Source organism: Hippoglossus hippoglossus, chromosome 9 (assembly GCF_009819705.1).
Source record: "Hippoglossus hippoglossus isolate fHipHip1 chromosome 9, fHipHip1.pri, whole genome shotgun sequence".
Taxonomy (NCBI): domain Eukaryota; kingdom Metazoa; phylum Chordata; class Actinopteri; order Pleuronectiformes; family Pleuronectidae; genus Hippoglossus; species Hippoglossus hippoglossus.
The window spans coordinates 20,014,466-20,035,835 of NC_047159.1; the positions used below are offsets into that span (position 1 = coordinate 20,014,466).

At 41.7% G+C, this 21,370-nt stretch overlaps 2 protein-coding genes across 8 annotated transcripts in view; both read left to right on the forward strand.

The window, feature by feature from the left end:
* LOC117768275 (multivesicular body subunit 12B-like) overlaps nucleotides 1-782 on the forward strand; it is a 37,431-nt gene extending 36,649 nt beyond the window's left edge. For all 6 annotated transcript variants that reach the window (XM_034596501.1, XM_034596504.1, XM_034596503.1 and 3 more), the window contains one exon: nucleotides 485-782. In XM_034596501.1, the coding sequence (XP_034452392.1) occupies nucleotides 485-526 (42 nt within the window). In that variant the 3' untranslated portion in view covers nucleotides 527-782. The remainder of the gene's footprint in view (nucleotides 1-484) is intronic.
* A 13,031-nt stretch (nucleotides 783-13,813) lies between these two features.
* Nucleotides 13,814-21,370, forward strand: part of lmx1bb (LIM homeobox transcription factor 1, beta b) — a 46,008-nt gene continuing 38,451 nt past the window's right edge. The window contains exons 1-3 of one of the 2 annotated variants that reach the window (XM_034596624.1): nucleotides 13,814-14,296; nucleotides 14,583-14,708; nucleotides 15,201-15,387. In XM_034596624.1, the coding sequence (XP_034452515.1) occupies nucleotides 14,639-14,708; nucleotides 15,201-15,387 (257 nt within the window). In that variant the 5' untranslated portion in view covers nucleotides 13,814-14,296; nucleotides 14,583-14,638. The other variant, XM_034596623.1, reaches the window with a different exon arrangement.

The window sequence follows — 21,370 nt, forward strand, 5'->3', positions numbered from 1 at the left end:
GAATTTGCACGTGTTTCCTTAAGTTGCTGTGTGTTGAGCTCTCCAGGCTACTGTGCCTGAGGCTTCCAAGACTTGATCTCATCAACATGAAGGAGCTTAAATGATTTATTCATTCTTCTAAATACGATTTCCCGTCTTCAAATGCAACATAAGCTGAGAGTTAGAAGCCTTTGACACTCCAGAGGGGGGCAGTGTTTCTTTATATTTCCTCAATCTCCTCAGTCTGGTTGACCCACTAATCACTCTGCTGTAAGGCCAATTTTATGCTTGTGGCTTTCAATAGCGTGGATAACATTAAACCAATAAGTTTGAATCCACGGTTCAGCTGCTATAAATGTGTTAAATTGGTTATATAATGCTACTAATTTTGTGAGCCTGAATTTAATGGCAGCGATTTCTTGTCAATGTAGGCCCTCTGTTCTGTTTTGGACAATGTGCTTTCAGTCATCTGTGTGTTCAGCCTCTTTTTCTTCGTCTTCCTCAGTTTTACTACAACTTCAGCACAGAGCAAAGCATCGCCCTCTAACTTTCCTCCCAGGCCTCCGAGGGTGACAGAGCCACAGGGACTGGACAAGTACTCAAGAAAAAAATGGATAATTTGTAAAATAACAAACTAATGAAATCAAGAAAGGTTTGAAATCAAGATTTGCTTCAAATGTATATAATGTAATTTTAAGCAGAAAATTTTAAATTTTAAGTTTTTGTTATTTTAATGAATTCTATGTCTGCTCTTGAAATATTTTTGATAATATACAAATTTGAACATTAAACTTTTAGAAATGTATCTGTCTTTAAAATGCTTCTGGTAAATGTGTGTGTGTGTTGTCTTATCTTACTCAGGAAGTCACAGCAGAATTGTTTAAAATAGAATAATTAATATCCCCGTACAGTTAAAGTGATAAAGGGATGTTAACTGTGACTCACTCTTTGCTCATCAGAATAACAGGGTCGTGCTGACAGTGAGTGGCAGTCAGAGACGACAACAGGGAGCAGAGACGCAGCCTCATCACACACACACACACACACACACGCCCCTCTGACGTTCATTTTCCAGCAGAAGCATCTTTCTGTCACAAAGTTCATCATGAGCAGCGTGCAGCAAGAGTGAGCAGAGCTTTGAGACACAGGAGCCTTTTACCCCAGGTGCCCACCCACGTCAGATCTTTAAGTCTAGAACAACAGTAAGTCTCAGCTCCTTTGCAGAACTGGTTTCAGGGGGAAAAAATGCTGGAAAACTTTATTAATTTTAAGTTTTTTAGCAACACAGCTTTATTTACTTTATATCCTATACACAGGATTATAAATTATCTGCAACATCCTGCTGCTAGATTCAAAGGTAGAGTTTACACTTGGACACCAAAACATCACTTCCCTCTCACTTCTCATCTCATTTGCAACAAAATTAATTTGTCAGAATCCATTTGCACATGTCTGCAGGTGTAATTAGTATAACAAACTCATTCATGTATTAATGTCTTGTTAATTGCGCTCTTCCTGCTGTGTTTTGAGAATTTATAGATTCTGCTAACAGTGCAGGTATTCTTTTCTTTTTCTTTTTTTTTCTTGACCAAAATTCCTAATGGCTTTCGATATTCACAGGTGTTTAGTGAAGCGTCCGGCAGATGACAACCCTCCACGAGCGTTTGCGTTAACTCCTCTGTTCTGCTGCGGAAATCAGAGCGACGGTCTGAAGGAATCCTCTGCACGGGGAACAGCTTTCATGCTCCTTCGTGAAGGTGACACTCATGTCAGTGATGCCCTGGAGCACAGTGTGACAGGCTCCGACAGCCCTGCTCCCCGCTGTGCTTAAAGTGCATCCACACAGTATTCCATAAGTACCCACATTCATATGTAGACTGTTTTCTACCATTACTTTATTGAATCATGTATGGAAGAAGAATGTTCAAAAACTTCAATCAATTACTTTGATCATTTAAAGGTTATTAGGGTTAGAGATGATACGTTTTAATAATATTTGGTTTCGGATAAGTTTACACATTCTTTACTTTAGTTATTATTAATAAATGAAAAGCCTAAAATGGAAGAATCGAACAAGAATAGTCCTCATATTTAAATATTGTTTCATATTCCTGTTTGTCACAGACGTGCAACACGCACATCGATGACACACTGTTTGAATGAGTGACATCCTTCATTAACACTAATATCGTTTATTTTGAACTGATCCCACTTACACCTTCTGCTGCTGTAAATACAGAATGAGTATTAATCCACTGCAGAAAATAAACCCGTGCAAATGCACTATTCACTGTTTCAGTAATATGTGCTAAACAGTGCCCGGCCGCTGAAAGGAAATCATTTTTGGGACATAGTGCCACAGACAAGCAGGGAAGTATTACGAGACTCCCAGGAGGTTATGTTTTCACCTCTTTCTGTTTGTTTGCTGGTTGGTTGGTTTTAAGTAAGATTGCACAAAAACTACTGGCACATTAAAACAAAACTTGGAAGGAAGGATGTGGTGTGGGTCGGGGAAGAAGCTATTACAGTCTCCTTGATTTCTCAGAGTAATTCATGGATCTTGATGAAAAAACAAGGCATATTTAGGGGACTGATATTTACGACTGTGTGCAATTTGGTGCAGATCCAAATAATCCATTTAAATGTGGTTTCATAAGGAGGCTGTTGGGCCACTCAAGCTACGGGAAGTGTTGACAATTGCAAAAATCTGAACTTATCCTTTCAAATTAGTAATGTGGCCCCATGCCTGCAAATGTCACCTGTTCACAATATTCCGTTCTGTGTCAGACGCATAGATGTTATCAGTGATGGACGGCAGGTTGAGTCTGACATTAGCCCTGCAGGTCAGAACTAAGTGTTTAGAGTGAAACTGATCATTAGTCGGGACTGTTGTGTTGATGGAGACTGGAGCAGCGTGGCTGAGCTCTCCAGATGGGCACCGAGCAGTTTAACTCTGAGCTGCACTTCCTTTGTGAGCCCAGCCCAGCATCGCCCATCAAAAAGCTGCCTCACATGGTTTCACTTTTCCTCTCACTCCACTTTATCATGTGGAAAATTATGATTTCCAAAGACCACATTTTAAAATTAAAATGGATACAACGTTTTTTTCTGATCTGCAGTAGTTTAAACGATGGTGGAATAGCTCGGGGCTGTTGCCTCTAAGCCTTTCACATATGGTGAATCTGTTTCGAGAGGGATGTCTTAAACTCCCTCGCTATCTTCTAAACTGACCAGGCCCACTTCAGGCTCCTCGGTCACCGCTGCTGCATCGCTCCGAGGATTTGGCTCCGCCGGGGTTGAGCTGAACTGCAGAGCAGCACATCAAAGCCCCACCCCTCTGCGAGTCCACCAGATGTCCCGTGGTCATTTTTAAACTCACACCCCGGCACATGACATGGAGCAGTGTGTAAGCATGTAGACAGAGGTGGATGGGCTGCTTGGAAATTAGAAAAGGAAGCCTGTATTTATGAGGTGGTTTGAGGTGCTGTGTTAAGACGGGCTTAGCCAGCCACTCTCCCTCTGACAGCCCCGTTTCCCCCCAGAGCTGGGCTGACCAGAGACAGAGAGAGGTGAAGGAGTGAAGGCCTGTCAAAGCAGCTCCAGACCAGAGCTGGTGAACAGACGGTTGGGCAGGTGAAGCAGCAAATCACTCGAACAAGCCACACTTAATGTCCACTTCATGTTTGCATAAGAACAAACATGGACATCGTGCCTCCAAATGTGATTCCTTCATGTGAGTTCATGCTGAGATAGAAACAGCAACAGGAAATGCTTTAAATTAACAAATAAGTGCTATTTTTCTATAAACTCGACTAATTACAGACTGTGAAACTACTCTGCTATTTACAAACACACCTCCAACACTGTCTCTTGGTTCCTTGTGCGTTGACGTCATCCCAAGTTGGAGTGCCCCTCTGAGACTCAGGAGGTTAGACGTGTGGTCTTCTCCGTACCGCCACATTAACAAGCCCCCGGGCTGCACTCTGAGGGGAGCCGCACATCAAATTTGTCTTTCTGTACCTCAGCTAGAGGTAAGATGAGTGATGTCCCAGAACGGGGATCCCCCCCCCCCCAGCTCCCCCTCACTCCATCTCCCACACAGCGGCTCTCTCTCTCTCTCTCTCTCTCTCTCTCTCTCTCTCTCTCTCTCTCTCTCTGCCACAACAGCCAGCCCATGTGAGTCAAATTATTGTAATTGAGCAGGGATGGAGTGGGGTGTGAGGTGATCTCTCTCTTCATCCCCTCCCTCCCTCTCTCCCTCTTTCTCTCTTAGATATTCCTGCACATGTTGTGAAATGACCAGCAAGCATCTCTTTTTTTTTTTTTTTACCCCCTTCCCTCTAACACCGCCTGTAACACAGAAATCAATTAACTGCTTTCAAGTCAGATCAAAGACAAAGTACACCATCCAGGTCTCTGCTCAACCTGTGGGACAATTAAAATCTCCCTCTGGACAGCGACCAGGCCGGACAGATGAAGGCTGCCACTGTTCACATACGTGTGAAGTAGTCGTAAACAACGGGAGCGATTGATGAGAATTTCGATGAGCATTCCCCTTCATTTGCCAGTCAGTTGTGCATTAATACAGCAGAGTGAAAGGTTTTATGGAGGACATTGCGGACAAATGGGAAGTGGACTTTGACTTCTGTGTCTCTTTAGTAGTCATGTTGTCTCTGCAGTCGTTTTGCTTCTCGTTGATTTCATGTGTCCTTACCTTCGCCAAGGAGGTTATGTTTTCACCCCTGTCCCGTTTGTATGTTGGTGTGTTTGTTTGTTTTATTGTAAATGAGATTGTGCAGAAATAACTGGATCGATTATCACAATACATGTTTGAAGAATGTGGTCTGGATCTGGGAATTTGTTTAATTTTCTTTATGTTTTTCAACATTTTAGAGAATAATTCATGCATCTTGATGAAATAGACCAGACCCAAACCTTCTCCTTTATAAGAGCAAGACACAGTGAAGGAGACACAAATTGACTACAAACACGTCAGATTTGTCTTTGGTGTCTCTCTTTTGGCAATTTGTCTTTGGCTGCCTGAATCTTTGGTTCCCTGGAGCCTGTGCCCACTTTGGGGCATTTAAATAATCCTTGTGGACAGGGTGGTCGCACAACATATGAGTGCCACATCAAACTGTTCGGACATGGGGGAGCGAGTGGAGCTTTCGTCCACAGACAGGTGCACTGACCCTGTCCACCTCTGAAGGTGCCACTTGCATTTTATTGGACATTTATGACCGGCCAGCATTTTTTAACAGCCACCTGGATGCAATAAAGGGCCAGCTCCTGAGCTCTGGCTGCCCAGAGGATTTCCCAGCAGCTCCCGTGGGACCTCTGGCTAGTTAAGATGTTTATTAAGCTGAAAGTGGTCCAGTGGGAAAACACGGCACTTCTTAGAGATTCGGGCCAGCAGTTTTCTTGTTAGTCGGAGCGCTCCCCGGAGGATTGGGTTTCTTTTCCTTTCAAATCTCAGAGGGAGGACAGGGTCAGTTCACAGGGCACGAGGTTGACCAACTGGTAACTAGGCACATGAACCCAGGAAGGGAAATATCTCAAGACCATCAAGGTCAGCTTGGAGCGATTCCCACAGATGCATAAAGCACAGGCAACGTCAGCCTATAAGCTAAACACATGCTAGTTCCCTATAGCTGAGACATGATAGGAAGTTAATTGCCAGGACAACAATAAGAATACAGAAAGTGGATTTCAGTGATCGGATCTATCTTGTTTACAGAGGCTGTTTTCTGAACTAGGGGTTTTTACCCTTGTGATAAAGTTGTTTCTATGAAGCTAAAATGTAAATGGCACTGCTCACTGTAACGTAAATACATAGCTGTTTCATTCTTGCACAGCTGAAGTTCTTTGAAGACATGTTTGTCTGGAGCATTGTGATGTTAGCTCTGCTTGCTGTTTGACACATCTTGACCTCACTAAGCTCTGCTGGACCTCTAGTTCAAAGCCTCCGTCTTTAGCCTCAGGCGCTCTGCCCTAATAACTTCACTTAGCCGGTTAGGCCTTGTTTTAATTTCTAAACGTTTGTCTCTGCATAAAGGAGAAAAGTTTCTAAAACACGAGTGTGGAAAAGTTAACATGGCCTCTCCGCTGCGATGAATATTACTTTTCTTCTTTTTTTGTTCTCATTTGTTTTTGAAGCTTCTCGGGGGCCGAGCTGCAGAGCCTGTGGCGAGCACATTGTGAACTGAGCAGCACATGCGGCCAGTGATGGGTTTTTAGTGCTCTCTGCCTAATGTTCAGGACAGATTAGAAATGTTCGCCTGTGACAGATGCTGTCTAGATCTTCACTACCAGATCCACCCAGCTGCAAAACATCTGGAGGATTTCTACCTTTTTTCTCTGAAGTGCAGCCTATTAATGACAAACTCCTACACGTGCACGCACACTCACATCCAGTACACACAACACACATCCCGTGTGTTTGATTGAGGCAGAGAAGGAACAAAATCACACATACAGATGTTTGATTTGTTTCTCTTTTATTTCCCCAGAAGCCAGATTTTGTGCACATGGCCTCTCTTTTGCAATGATTCACTTCTTGTTTTCGTGTCCCGTGCATTGTTTATGGAGAACATGTAACTCATGGTTTAGTGCTGATACCAGGTTCAACTGATTCTACAGATATGTGCTAGCCATGAAAACAAAGCCATTTAGCTGCAGCCCTGTATCACAGTCAGTATCTGTGTAGACATATTTAGAATATCTTTCCCTACTTCAGCCACAAAGTCTGCGAACCCATGAAATTTATTCTGCAGAGACAGAATTTATACATTCCACATGAGGAGCGGGTAGGGAAGGCCTATGTTTGTTGTTAATGGCACACATCCTAAAATCATGCTCCTGGCCTCCCGCAGCTCCAACTTCTTCGTCAGAGGAAACATTATTTTTACAAAGACAAATCCACTGAATAACATGATCATCTGATGAAAGGGGCTGCAAATCTTGCCTGAGCTGTGACACTTTAGTTGATGATGAAAACGGTCATGTAACAACAAATGCCATGTATCCCACTGTGACATGACAATATAATATCAGTTGCTCATACGCACAAGAGCCAAGGCTTTTCTCAAAGGGCAAAACATTGTTTTATATCAGTGTAACTCCTCCACTCAGCACCTCTGTGTGGGATATTCAATGACCTGGTTGGAGGCAGATTTAAGATTTCTTAGGTGATTATCATTTGGACAAATCCATGTGGGCGTGTGTCACATGGAGACATTATGAGACCATGGTTTAATTTAGTTTGAAATGGCCGTGCTGTAAGTCGTTCCTCATGTGTCTGAACAGCTTCAGCTCACATGCAGCCTTGTTTGGCCGTGGCCTGTGTGTGAAGTGAAACAGAACAGAAAGGGAGATTCCCACATCACAGAATAGAAAGCATTTGTTATTGCAGGGTTTCATAATGTATCATCTGTTGCCATGTTTGATCCAACTTTCAACTACTTTTTAAAGTGTTTTAAGGAGAATCCTTTGGTGGGGGGGAAATCGTTAGGCTGTTACAAAACATTTTAAATGAGTCTTTTATTAATCATTATTGTGTGACACAATGCAGATATGTCAATTTAGTTTTTGTGATCTAACAAGTTATAAAAAAAGAGGAAACATGTTATTTTTCTTATTTTTCTGTTAAAGATCAAATTAAAACAAACAATTTAATTTAAAAAATAACAATAGTTCAAGATGCATAATTTTCACATGTTTAACTTAAAATATAAAGAAAAGAAAAAATAATTTTGCCTTTGTTTGTAAATACAATAGCCCAATAATTCATATTTTTTACTTTTAAAGTATATAATTCTCTAAACATAGTTGCCAATGCTGATTTAGCTTTAAAACAATCTTCACAACATTGAACCAAATGTGTAAAATCATTTTCACTTATTGTTACAAACTCGGACTGAATGTACGTACATTCAATGTACTTCTCTAAGAAAACACAACTTGTACACATGTTTTCACCAAAAGTATATTTCTATTATAGTATCACAAGAACAGTACCAGACAACATAAACTAGAAGTTGACAAATATCACAAAATCAAATGAGAAAAAAACAAGAATATAGAAAACTGGCAAAATGCAAGTCAAAATGCTGCAATGAAGAACATGTAACATATTAACAACATATTCAAGTAATATTATATCACACTGTGGTGAAGTTACATATTTTGACATGTTACTGTAAAATAAACATGCATCACTAATGGGTATTTAAAGGGTTTCATATTTTTTAATGAGACTGTAGGATGACAAGTCTTTTTTTATATGAATAGAAAATACATGTCGTAGTATAAATATCAGAAGGTGTTTATATGTGTAGTCTGGTTTTAGTTCTGTTAAAAAATATTATTGAGGGATTAATCATTAATATTTAGTAGTATTGTTATATTTTAGTAGTATAAGTATTTTAAGTTCGTTCTATGACGTTTTTTGTCATAATACAGATACAAATATGTTAAATACATTTGATAAGAAGACTTTTAAAAATATATATTTTTATGTCATGTAGAGTATAAAACGCTCATTGTTTGTACTTCAATGGAAGTTTGACAAAAACATTTTATTAATATGACTTGGAAGAATATATCAATTACGATTTTGTTAAATAATGCGCTTTATATCCAGAACTTAACATCAAACCGCTTTCACATTATTCATGTTAGTCTTATTTAATATTTTTAAATGGCGACAGTAGCTTTGCCGTGGTGAAAGCAGAGCCGGTTGTACTGCCTGGTTGTGTCCAGCAGGGGGCGATGCTGTAATTCAGATGGTTGGTTTTCATAGGATCCGCATACAGCTGTGAATTAGTGCGTGTTTGCGTCAGGAGGCCAGATGATAAATCAGCCTGCATCATGGATCACTGTCCCGAGATGAGCTGCTCCTTCACAAACACCAAAGATCAGGTTATTGATGGTATGTGCTGGTGATTCATCGCCATACATGGCAAGACATTTAAATACATTCTGCAAAAATCCCTTAAACCTTTGCCAGTTTACTTTTGACAAAGAGTTTGATGACGTGGGTTTTATCATATTTTCAATTTTTTTCTTTTTATAAAAGTCCAACATTGCTTATTTTTTTTACAATCTTGAAGATTGCCTTTAAGTAAATGTTGAATGTGGTGGAGTTAGCAAACTGGAGATGGCGATTTAAAAAAGTAATGTTTATGTTTTTCATTTGTAATTGTGGTATTTTTAGTTATTTACTCAGTAACATTGGTAATATTCACCTTTAAAAACATTAGTTCATTTTAAGATTATTTTATGAAATGCATTTTAGATTCAAGTCTTAATATCTTTGTTGTAGGGACTTGCTTTGACTTATCTTCCTGTAACTTAAAATAGTTAAATACATAATGATTTTCTTTAAATTATTTCTAGGTCATAGTTTTTTTAATTACATCAGTAATCATATCAATACCATTTCTGTGTGTTTTCACATTATTAATACTAGGTTGTCTCTCAGTGCTTGGTGTATAATGTAGAACTAGATCTTCTGTTAATGGGGCTCCTGCTCCCTGTGTTAACAAACTTGATGCTGCCCATGCAGGTAAACACTTTTCAGTGACACGTTTCAAACTTGAATGTCAGCTCGCTGTCAGGCCATCTCTCAGGAACTCAATAAATTTGTCAGTTGGAAGGAGAAAAAAAGCTGAATCCAATAAATCATACCATAAACAAATACACATCCATGGGTTGACAGTGCTGTATTATACTTGGGCTTAATCCCGTGGGAGTTGGGATTATCCTGACGTATCATATTTTTTGGCTGGCTCAGTATAAGGTAAGAATAAAAACACAGATATGTGAGGGTGAAAGAAGGGTAACAAAAATATCTATCTAGTATGAGAGCATTTGTGAATTTAAATAAGCTCAAATAACATTGCACCCTGTAAATAATGCTTATTTTGAATTGCAAAATCAGATGGAGCCGATTAGTCCCTTCAAATAAATAATTTAAACCTGAAGGAGTTTTTATATTTAGTATTCAGGGGCCCGTTTAGGCCTGTGTGGGGCCCTGGGCAATCTCTTAGTCGGTTTAGTTAGTGCAGCATGAACACCGCCTGTTTGCTCGATGTGAAATCCGAGTGCAACAATAATCATTCTCAAGGTATAAACGCAGCTAAAATAAAAAGTAGAAGAAAACATTAGGAGTCAGCAGAAGACGGATTGAATTACCGTCGCAAACAGCTGCCGTGCAAACCTTCAATAAGCTCCACTGTTGATCCACGACTGTCAGCGGCGGAGGGAGCAGCTCTGCCCCCTGAAACCCCTCCACGGCCGCCGCAGAGATTTAACAGAAACGTCCGGGGGAAGAGGAGCGTGCGCGGGCTATAAGAAGAATATCATTAAACCATTTTTAAGTTCTTTGTCTTCTCCGGGATCACAAATCATTTGCTGCTGCTGCTGCTGCTGCTGCTGCTGCTGCTGCTGTGCTGAAGGCGCCAGAGTGCAACTTTGCAGCAAGTACAATTGAAAGTAGTTTTATTACAAGCACCACTTTCATTATTTTCATCAAATCTTTTTTGTTTAAACATAATCACGGAGAGTTTAGACTCTTAAAGAAATATAAAAGTGAGGGATCCATCCTTCCAGCTGTGGCCCCGTATTGTCTGGGAGCCTTTGTGTTTCTGTTTGCTGACTTTCTCTTCTCGTTTCATTTTTTTTTACACAAAGTCTTTTATTTTTGAGAATTTCCTCGCTGCGCTTTGTTTCAGGCGCCAGTTGCAACCCTCAGGTTTCAGCTCAGGAAAAATGCTGATAGTATTGTAATAAATATATCTGTAAAGATATACCGTTCCTTATATTCCACATAAATCCAGTTGATTAAGTTAAAATCTTACGTTGAGGGTTAATATAATTATTATTGTTATTGTTATTAATTCTTGAGATGTATTGATCAGGTTGCAGTTTGCACATGAGGCCTGACACCGCTGCAATTTCTTCTCTGGGCTGAAAAATAAATGGACCCAGTGTGGCCCCTCAACAGCGGGATGTAAATGTAATTAAAATAGATTTTTTTCTTTTGTCAATAGCAGAGGTTTACATTGATTGAGGTGTTTGTGCAGATTAAATTTAAACTGAACGCAGTCACAATTAAACCCTGGTTTTCTTCATTTATTTAGAATTAGTTATGTTTCTTTCTGTGACAACCGTTAATATCCTCAACATAAATGCTCAGTGAAATATTAATTCAGATGGAGGTAATTGCATAATAAAAACTAGACAATTAGTTTAGCAGGATTCGATTTCTTTGTTATTTCCTCTTAACCTTGTTTCACCAAAACTGCGCGCAATTTGTTGGCGGTTTTTAACTTTTACGCATTATTCACGTGCAGGCTCATAATTTCCTTCTTTCAGAAACCATTAATGGAGTCGGGGGGGGGGGGGGGGGGAATCTGATTCACATCCTGTGGTGCACATCACTTCTTTCTCAGAGTGATTACAGTGACTGAGAAAAGTCTAATCGAAACCCCAGCAGACACTGATCCAGCCTGCAGCGGTGTGTGTGTGTGTGTGTGTGTGCGTGCGTGCGTGCGTAATGGCGCATTATAGGAGGTGTCTCTTACCTTTTCCGATGGATGCAACAGTTCTGCTTAGTTTGACACTGTTTCACTTTGGGGACCGTGTGCACCTCCGTCTGAGGCGCACACCTGCTGCAGCCTTATACCGGCCGAGGGAGGGCTCGTCACGCGGAGCCTCATTAAAAGCACCGCGGGCAGAAAGTTGGCGGATTGATTTATTGAATGAATGTTTGATGTCCTCGTTCACACACGTGACCCGGCCAATAAGTGCTGAATGAACCGGGGTGGGGTGGGGGGGATGGGGAGATGGGGAGGAGGTGGGGAAGGTGGACAGGCTTTATGTGTGTGTGTGAATTGAGAATTTATTGATTATCCTGTATTGACGGTGTTCAGCTCATAATAATGCTGCTTAGCGGGGAGATAATCCAATATTAGTGCGAGGCGGAGGTAATTGACCCCATGCTGATAGAGGAGCTGTGAGGGGGAGAAGAGGGAAAGCCGGAGGTGGACGACTTCATGACTGGCAGGTATGGACTCATCTGAACTAAGCACATGTGCTCTAACGAAAAATAGAATTATTTCAACATTCATAACGTGCTTCTATGTCTTTTCACCATGTATATGATGGTTTTTATCCTATTGCTAAAAAACACGTGACTGTGTGTGAAATGTCTTCTGTATCTTTACACAACAACTTCTGCTGTTCTCCCTCTGACCGGCAGGGGGCACCACCAACAGCCCGCTCTGTGTTTTCCAAATTGGGCTACAGGTCATCGCCTTGATCACAAAGGACGTCAACAACACGCACACACACACACACACACACACACACACACACGCACACGCACACACGAGGACTGAAGGTAGCTATAGATGCTGTGTGTATAAAAGCTAAAATTGTGTCAACACAATTTACATGTCATCATTCAAGGGATGGATTTAATTTCTGTCTTATCTTCTGTTTACGGCAATAACTCTTCTGAGATGTAAACTATTATTATTTTTCTTTTTTTATATTTTATGCTATTATTATTATTATTATTATTATTATGCTATTGAATCGTTTCTGCCACGTCAGCCATCTCCGTGCAGTCATGTGCTACAGGCATGTCTACCTCTTCATTCCGCAGCACGTTATTTAATATACTTCTGAACCTAAACGTCACAAATATTCCCCATAAATCTGAAGCCATCATGCACATTTATTTCTTTAACCTCTCCTGACAAAACACGTATCTGAGCCCTGCTCCATGTGTCCAGTCTTCTCAGTGTGTCTGTCCCGGGCCTTGATTGTTTGGTTCCTGTGTTGTTTTAAAGAGCAGATAAAAATCGGTCTCTTCATGCGGTGTGACCCGCACACACGGTCCCATTAGCAGCCCTGTAATTTCACACAGGCCGGCCTCAGTGCACGATATTCCTCCGCACATTAACACGCCACTTGACAAAAACAAACATGAACCAATAATTCCTGCAATTCAATGAACAGAACCCGTGGTGCACATACACTGTGTGTTTGGATTTTTTGAAATTATGTATCTTTCAAAAGGTGAACGGTGTTGTCACACGCGTGGATTTACGTGAGGGCTCGGTCCCCGCAGATCAGACTGATCAGTTGCTGATCCGCCGATAATAAGATCTGATCTACAGCTGCTATTCTCCCGCAAAACAAGCACGCACAGAGCCTATAAACGATCCTTATATTACTGTTATTACCGTTATAATTATTCTAAGTGTGATCTGTATTATTATTGCGGTTATTGTCTTCCCTGGGCTGAATAAGGTGCAGCCTGCAGACCGGGGCTGCGGTGGTTGGCCTCGGTGCGGGACAGGCCGCTGTTATCACCGCTGATCGCCAGGTGCATCAGCTGAAAGGAGGAAAGCAGCTTCCACCAGAAACAATACACAAAAGAGCAAAGAGGAAAGAAAGCATGCGGTGCTGCAGACACACACACACACACACACACACACACACAGAGGGATATCTGTAGACTGGGTTATCTCACTGAGAGACATGTAGCAATTCATGATGAGAGCAGAGGTTTATTTCTGTATATCTTTGTAATATTTATAAGTTATCATATTGTTTCCAAATAATGTGTCAAACTGCCAGAAAGTGTAAAATTATAGACCTGGAAATTAAGTTATAGATTAGTAACAGGCTATTGTTATTATTGATGCTGTAATTATTGATAATTTAAAAAATAATGATAATAATCAAAATAATGTTATTATTATGGCACTGTCGTCAGGGTCAAGCCAGGCCTCTGTTAAATATCATTTCTCTGCCTCTCGTCTTCTTGCCGGTGCGTGTGCGTGTGCGTGTTGTTATTGGACTGCACTGTACTCTGCTCCAATAGCATCCCAATGGCGGTGAATGGGGAGGACTGAAAAAAAAAAGTGAAGCCATGCATGCAGGAGTGGGAGGATCCATCCACTCGCTTCAATCTCGATCTCAGACTTTTTAGCAGCGACAGGAGCACAACCAAGCAACCGTCCGCCTCCGTTCCTTCCAAAGAGTTAGAGCCGGGACATCTACACACACACACACACACATACACACACACACACACACACACTCACTCACTCCTATATCTTTGGATTTGTTGTCAACTTTTTCCTCTTCCTCCTGCGCGTATGAGTGTGATTTTTTTTTTTTTCTCACTCTCCCTCCTCCTTGACGAAACTCTTATTCCGTGAAGACATTTCCTCTGCAGCTCTCCAGTCTGCCCGAGGACGCAGAAGACCAAACTCGCTCGGTTCCTCTGATCATACAACAGGTGACTGACTTCTTTCTCCACGCGTATTGTTTGCTTTGCCCCTGTGACACAGGGATCAGTGGAGCCGGCGCACAGCGACTCTCGCCTCCCAACTGTTGCCAGCATCTGACTCCACTTTACGCATTCGATCAGTTTAGTTGTGTTGTCCTGCTGCCCCGGGTGTATATATATACCTTATATATATATACATACATTCACACAGCAGGTCGTGCTCTCGCTCTTCCTCCACACAGCCCTCTGTGTACCGGGGACTTATCTGACCGTCTTCTTATGGATATTGCAACAGGTCTGGTGTCACTGCAGGAGCGCCTCTCCGCGGGAGAACACTCCGAGACTTGCATCATGCTGGACGGCATAAAAATTGAAGATCACCCCATGCGACAGGGACAGGCCACGATGGGAGTTATGCTCGGTAAGTTTAATTATTTCCTCTCCTTTTATTACTGTTATTTATTCACTATACCTCTGTAAACCCCTCTGAGGTATACTGCTACCCCTGCTTGCATGGAAGCCATTATTTGTGCATGCATGCCCACTTGCTGCTGATTTAGGTCATATTAATGCATGCAATTGGATAAAATGGTACGTGTTAGAGAGGCAAATGTAGTTCTATTTCCATGTTATTGTCAAGGAGACACACATTGAGCTATCCAGACATCTAAATGCTACGTGCGTGATGGCCTCACATTAGAGAAAACACTAAGTTCCTCCATTAAAGCATGTTTTTCTCATTTTTTCCCCCATTAAATCTGATTCACCCACACACGCTCCAGTTGAATTTTTTAAAAGCAGCCAGTGTATAGGCCTCCAGTTCTCAGTCACACGCTGCAGTCCTTGATTCAGGCCTCCTCTCTCTCTCCTCCTCTCCCCCCAAAAACACTCCTCATCCGTGTCCACCACGCAGGCTCCGACTGTCACCATCCGTCCGTGTGTGAAGGATGCCAGCGGCCCATCTCCGACCGCTTCCTGATGAGAGTCAACGACTCTTCGTGGCACGAGGAGTGTTTGCAGTGCACCGTGTGTCAGCAGCCCCTCACCACCAGCTGCTACTTCAGAGAGAGGAAACTTTACTGCAAACACGACTACCAACAGTAAGCTCCTCTCTCTCTCTCTCTCTCTCTCTCTCTCTCTGCTCTGTGTTGCATTGCTTCGGTTGCTGTGCAGTGATTTAAAAAAGAGACATTGTTGTTGTGTGATGGCTGTGGCTGGCCTGAAGGCCTTCAGTGTGTGTGTGTGTGTGTGTGTGTGTGTGTGTGTGTGTGTGTGTGTGTGTGTGTGTGTGTGTGTGTGTGTGTGTGTGTGTGTGTGTGTGTGTGTGTGTGTGTGTGTGTGTGTGTGTGTGTGTGTGTGCGTGTATGCGTGTGTGTGTGTGTGTCCCTCAGCCACTGTGTAGTCATATTTTATTTTGACATTTTATCAAGTGGGAAAAATATCCACCAACATGTATATTTTCACATAAATGAACCTGTGGTTGCTTTTCAGTTGTAGGTCAATATTGACAAATTAAATTGTACAAAATGAATAAAAGAGCATCATCAATAAATATATTTGAAACATAATTCAAAACATAATTTTTAAATTGTTGTTTGAAGCTGAGGGATGTAAATATTTCCTGTGCGCTCACTCTGGCTGGAGGACGCACGCATTAGTGTATATTATTATTGTCATACGCTTGGTTTTATTGTTGTCACAGTGGCCCACGATATTTCCAGCTTTTTCTGGGCGGAAGCAGCATTTATTACACGCACAAGCAAAAATAAGATGTGATCCACGCAGGCCCGTGAATGTGCAGGCGTGTCTCTTTTTTATTCCGCTCTGTGTCTTATGTTTCCCGGCTGCACCTTGTGGCCTTCGCCCATGTATCAACCATCAACCTTCACATTCACACTAAATGTGGAAAAACATGATTTCAGCAGTTTTCACATTCGTTTTCCGAATAGACTTTATTCCCTGTATTAATCACATGGCTCCATTTACCGTAAATATGAATTTCTTATTCTTTTTATTTATTTGGCTGTTGCAGCTTTATATTTATATTTTTTAATTTAATTTAGCCTATTTTTATTTGATCGTATGTATTTTATTCTATTTGATATATGATCTGTTTTATTCTGCATATGAGTCATTGCAGGAATTTAACGGTTCATTGAAAAACGATCTGCGCCTTTTTACTCCATAGGAATTCAGTCTGTACCTTCGAAGCTAAAATGCGTTCACGTGGATTTATCACGACTAATAATTAAAGGTTCAGCCGTTTGCGCTCGAGTGACCCACACACAAACACACGCGCGCGCACACAATCAAAAGATAAACACTCTCGCCCAAAGGCATTAATAATTAAGTGTTGAATTACAAGTTTTGCCTCTTTGAAAATATGAACTTATTCTGAGACAAAATGCCAGGATGCCATCACAACAGCAGAACAATGTGATAAAAGTTTATATTGGATTATTTGACAAATTCACACCAACACAATAGAATTTATTTATTTCTAAAAAATGATATAATATCTATAATTATTAATACAACCCACGAGGAAATTTACCATTTTATTAAGTACAAATAAATAAGAGGGAGTTGAGATTTGTCCCTTCCGTGTTTGTGTTTTGAATGAATTACAATAAAGTTTTGCATTCAAAATCAGGCCTATGACAACAAATATTTGAGTAAAAACTCACTATTTGATTTAAATAAATTCTGTGGCAGTTGTTACATTTTATCCAGGAAAACATTTTCAGCATGACAGTCGTTATCCAAGCAGTGGTATAAATGTGTAAATTGAATTAGGGAATTATCACATAAACCCTGCAGAGATGGCAGATATATAGTGAAGCAAATATTGAGGCTCTGGTGACACAGTGTGTAGCAATGCTGAGGGTTGCTGTTTGGCCTGCGAGGACCCCGGGGTGCCCCTGTGTTTCTCATCGCTTGAGCGCTTTTCATGCTTGTCACTAAATTTTCGGCTTTTTGTGTGCGACCTTTTTAACAATTCTACTTCGATTACCGACACATTATGGCTCTCGGCTAGATACCTTGCAAGCAACAAAGAGTTACATCTATCGCCATGCGTGCCATTCATCCAGCTTTGTGGCAGGAGTGTAGTCGACTGATAACAATGGAAAAATTCATAGCAGTAACCAGGGGATACCGGAGTCTCGGCGTCACGGCTCAGGGGTGGCTGGAAGCTGAGACAGTCCGGCAGGGAGAGGGGAGAGAGGGAGAGAGAGGATCTCGTTCTCATGCCTCACTTAGCACTGTCCATTTTTTTCCCTTCTTTTTTTAATTTGAGAGAAGAGGACAGAGATAAACACAAGGAGAAAGACAGGATTTGTTTAGCTTCCAAATAATACTCTTTCCTGGCATTTTCTCTGTGGTTCCATATTTGGGTTTTATCTCACCATTTGCCCCTCTTCTCTTTGCTGGGAGCTTGTGTGGCAGGTCCTAACACCCTGGCCAAACATAACAACCTGCTGGGCGCTGTCCTGCTCTCACACACTGTTCACATCTTTTAATTCTTCTCCATCCATCCTTCTGCCTCCTCGGTCTTTTCTTTAACTCCTCCCAGCTTGGAAAGCTCTAACAGGAGTATCCCTCCATTGCACAGACACAAGTAGTTCTTCCTTCTTTTTTTTTTTGTTTATTCCATTTGCATTGATGGGATACTTTAAGATGTAATTGGCACCTTTTTGACTTTTATGACACCCATTTAAGATGCATTTGTCAGCCCACAAACTGCTTGGGGCTGTGAAGAGAGCTCCTAGCCATACAGAGGTCTACGTGCCTAATTACATTCCTACAGCAACTGATTCATGCCCCGTAATCAGCTCTCACTTAGCTATAATAAATCAAGGAATTGGCAAGCAGTCTTTTTTCACACCTTTGGACCAGGTTTAAGTGCAGACGGGGGAAAAAACAATTGTGTACGAGTGTTATTAAAACTCCCACCAACACGGTTCTACACATCCTGCTCCATACAGCGCAGTAACAAGATTGGATTGTATGAGGCTTCATCTCATATTTGCCTCATTTTTTTTATGAGGGCTGATCCCTGTTCTGATATAAAACAGGTATTTTTGTGAATAATTTCTGACGACTACAAATTTGGGGGTCCAACAAACTCTCAGGCAATAGATGACATATTTTAAAGAGGGGATAGTCAAATTAAATCTATGTCAGAAGAGGATCATTTTAGGTAAATGTCAAAGAATATTTCAGAGCAAAGCCCGATAAGAAAAAAACTCGGCAGAGCTGTCAGTTGGACGGGAGCCGTAGCCGTAGAGGAGGAACAAGCTCGAACGAGACGGGTGGTATGTAAAAAGCAGAGTGGAATTACACCACCCCGAGAGAGTTTGTTGTGCCCTGGTGTTTGGAGGTCAATTATACATCATTAGAAAGAGGGAGATCTTTTCCCCAGAGGGACCTTTCCTCTAACCAAGCAGATGCTTTGAAAGCAGCCATGTAATAAGGCCTATCACTCCACTGAAGTGTTGGACAACACCCCTGTAATGGACTGCCTTGTTAGAAACTGCCATGGGCTCCATCCACAAAACATAACATTAACTAGAAGTATAGTATACACCATGCTGACTAAATTTGTTTTTTTTCTTTCCAAGCTCTATAAAGTTTTATTGTCTGGCAAAATTTTATTCTCGAATGTTTTATTTGTAACAAATCCAAACATGCCAGCATTCAGATTTGATCCGATTTTCAGATTCACGTGCCATGAGCAAAATGAAATTCAGGTCACGGCAGTACTTGCAGGAGGAAAACAACAGCAGCGCCGAGGCCATAAAAGCAGAGCTCCCAGAACCCGTCTCACCCTCGGTGTGTGCTGGACGATCCCCCGGTGTGCTGAGAGGTGCTTTTTAGAACTGTTTGGAGTGCCCTCCTGTGAAATTGTTGTTTTTTAATTAGCTGTGCTTGGGACGGTGTAGCTGTGTGTGCCGGTTAGGTGCTGACGACTGGGTTTCTGTGTGTGTGTGTTTTTACTCACTCTAGGACACTCCCGCGTGGCCTGGCACTTTGTGAACGCTCATGCGCACAAAAATAAAAAAGAGAAGAAAGGAAAAGGAAGAAAAAAAAAACTAGGATGTACTTTATGTTGTCGATTCCAGTCGGGTAGTTTTTCAGCTCACCGTCCTCAGTCCGGCTAAAGCATTTCAGAAGCTGTGTGTGGACGTGTGGGTGTACGGTCCTTTGTGGAAGACTTTCTAACTTTCAGCTACTTTCTTCGTCTTTTTGTTTTTACATTTTCCCTAAAAAGGATAAAATGTGTCTTTAGCCACTACTCTTAGGTAAATAAAAGAAGACCTCTACGGAGAGACAAATCTAATGTTAGAAACACTAAGCCGGATAATATTGCTTCAGCTTGCTGAGATTTTTAGTGCTCGGCAAGGAGCTAGCTGAAGTTGGCCTCGTTCCTCAGTAAGGAAGTATTGGATTTTATGTCAACATGGCTCGGCCTGTCCCAGCAGCATACTAGGATGCATCATCTGTCATCTGATGGTTTGCTAACTGTTCACTCCCCGGTACATTCAGACCCATTAAAAGACCTGTTGCAGTGCTTTTTTATTTGCATCCCGATTCAAGATGTTTATTGTTGGTCCAATGGTGTGAAAATCACATCTTGGATCCTCTTTTTTTTCTTCCTGTTTCTGGTTCCCACGAGTATCTCTGAGTGATAAATATTTTATTTAAACATATCGTTTTACATGTTCTCTTGTGCGTGTGAATTCTGTCATTGTGCATTTTACACCATGCGTCCATAAAAGGTTCAGTGTCTGCTGCTTCTGTGACGCTGTCGATAAATCTAAAGAGAAAGTAGTTACATGATTAAATCAGGTGATTTCATGGAGGTTTATTTTCGTATATATAAACCTCAGTGGGGTAGGGGAGCTAACTGCGTACTTGTGTGTGTGTGTGTGTGTGTGTGTGTGTGTGTGTGTGTGTGTGTGTGTGTGTGTGTGTGTGTGTGTGTGTGTGTGTGTGTGTGTGTGTGTGTGTAGCAGCAGTTGGAGCACAAAGCACTTTGCAGGACGCTATGGGAAGCCACAGAGGCTCAGCCACGGTAATGCCCATCACCACTTTAGAAGCCAGACTGGTGGCAGGGGATGTGGAAAGAGGTCTCTGTGGCTTTGTGTGGGGGAGCTGTAGTGCAGGGGAGGAGAAGGATCTGCAGAGGGATCTGCCTGGTGTGCTCACATTACACTGGATGATAGCGGAGGGGTGCAGAGGAACTCAAGCATGCAATTTGTTGGTAGCCACAATTTAACCTCATCTCCTAAAGCCGGCTGTTAGGCAGCCAGTGGGACATGTCAGTCAATCGGGAATGCTAATCAGTGACGGTGGAGAGAAAGCCCTCGGCTCGGCAACGCAGTGATTTTCATTACAGACTCCAAGACCTCGGGCCTTCAGGTTTATTTTCACAGCATGACAACTCTTCATAACAAAAAGGGAGGCAACCACAAACCATTAAATGCAATTTACAAATTAGATTTTGGCTTAATCTATGAAACACTGCAAAAAGGCCTTTTAAAGTAGCCAGCCGAGAAATACAAACACTCAGCAAATGTTTTCAATTTCAATTTGCCAGATTACACGTTCAAATCAGGACGCTGAACATTTTCAGTGGCTGGATTTCTGCTCCGCTGAAATGATTCATTTCAAATTTTATCTACGCCTACGATTGGTGAAATTGTGACACTAGCTAATTTATTCCTGCACATTTGCAGTATTTTTGAATCCTTTTCCAGTTATGTTTGTCTCCTTTTGCATGTGTCGTATGGAAATAGCCCACACTTGTTTCTTCAGGCAGCCTGGTCAAACGTGCATGAGAAATTGAGACATGGCCTCTGCTGCTGGCTCGCGGTATCGCTGCTGGCCCCAACTGTGTATATGTGATCCCACTCTGGAATGTTTTTCCAACACGTAGGCTTTTCACAGATACACTAGAGAGGACTGGCATCATAGTGGCAAGTGCTGCATTCAGACTGTTGTGTGCCCAAGGCTTACTCTCACACTCTCGTCACACATTCTAGCTCTACATGGGAATGGGCAGAGTTCTGCATTTGTCTA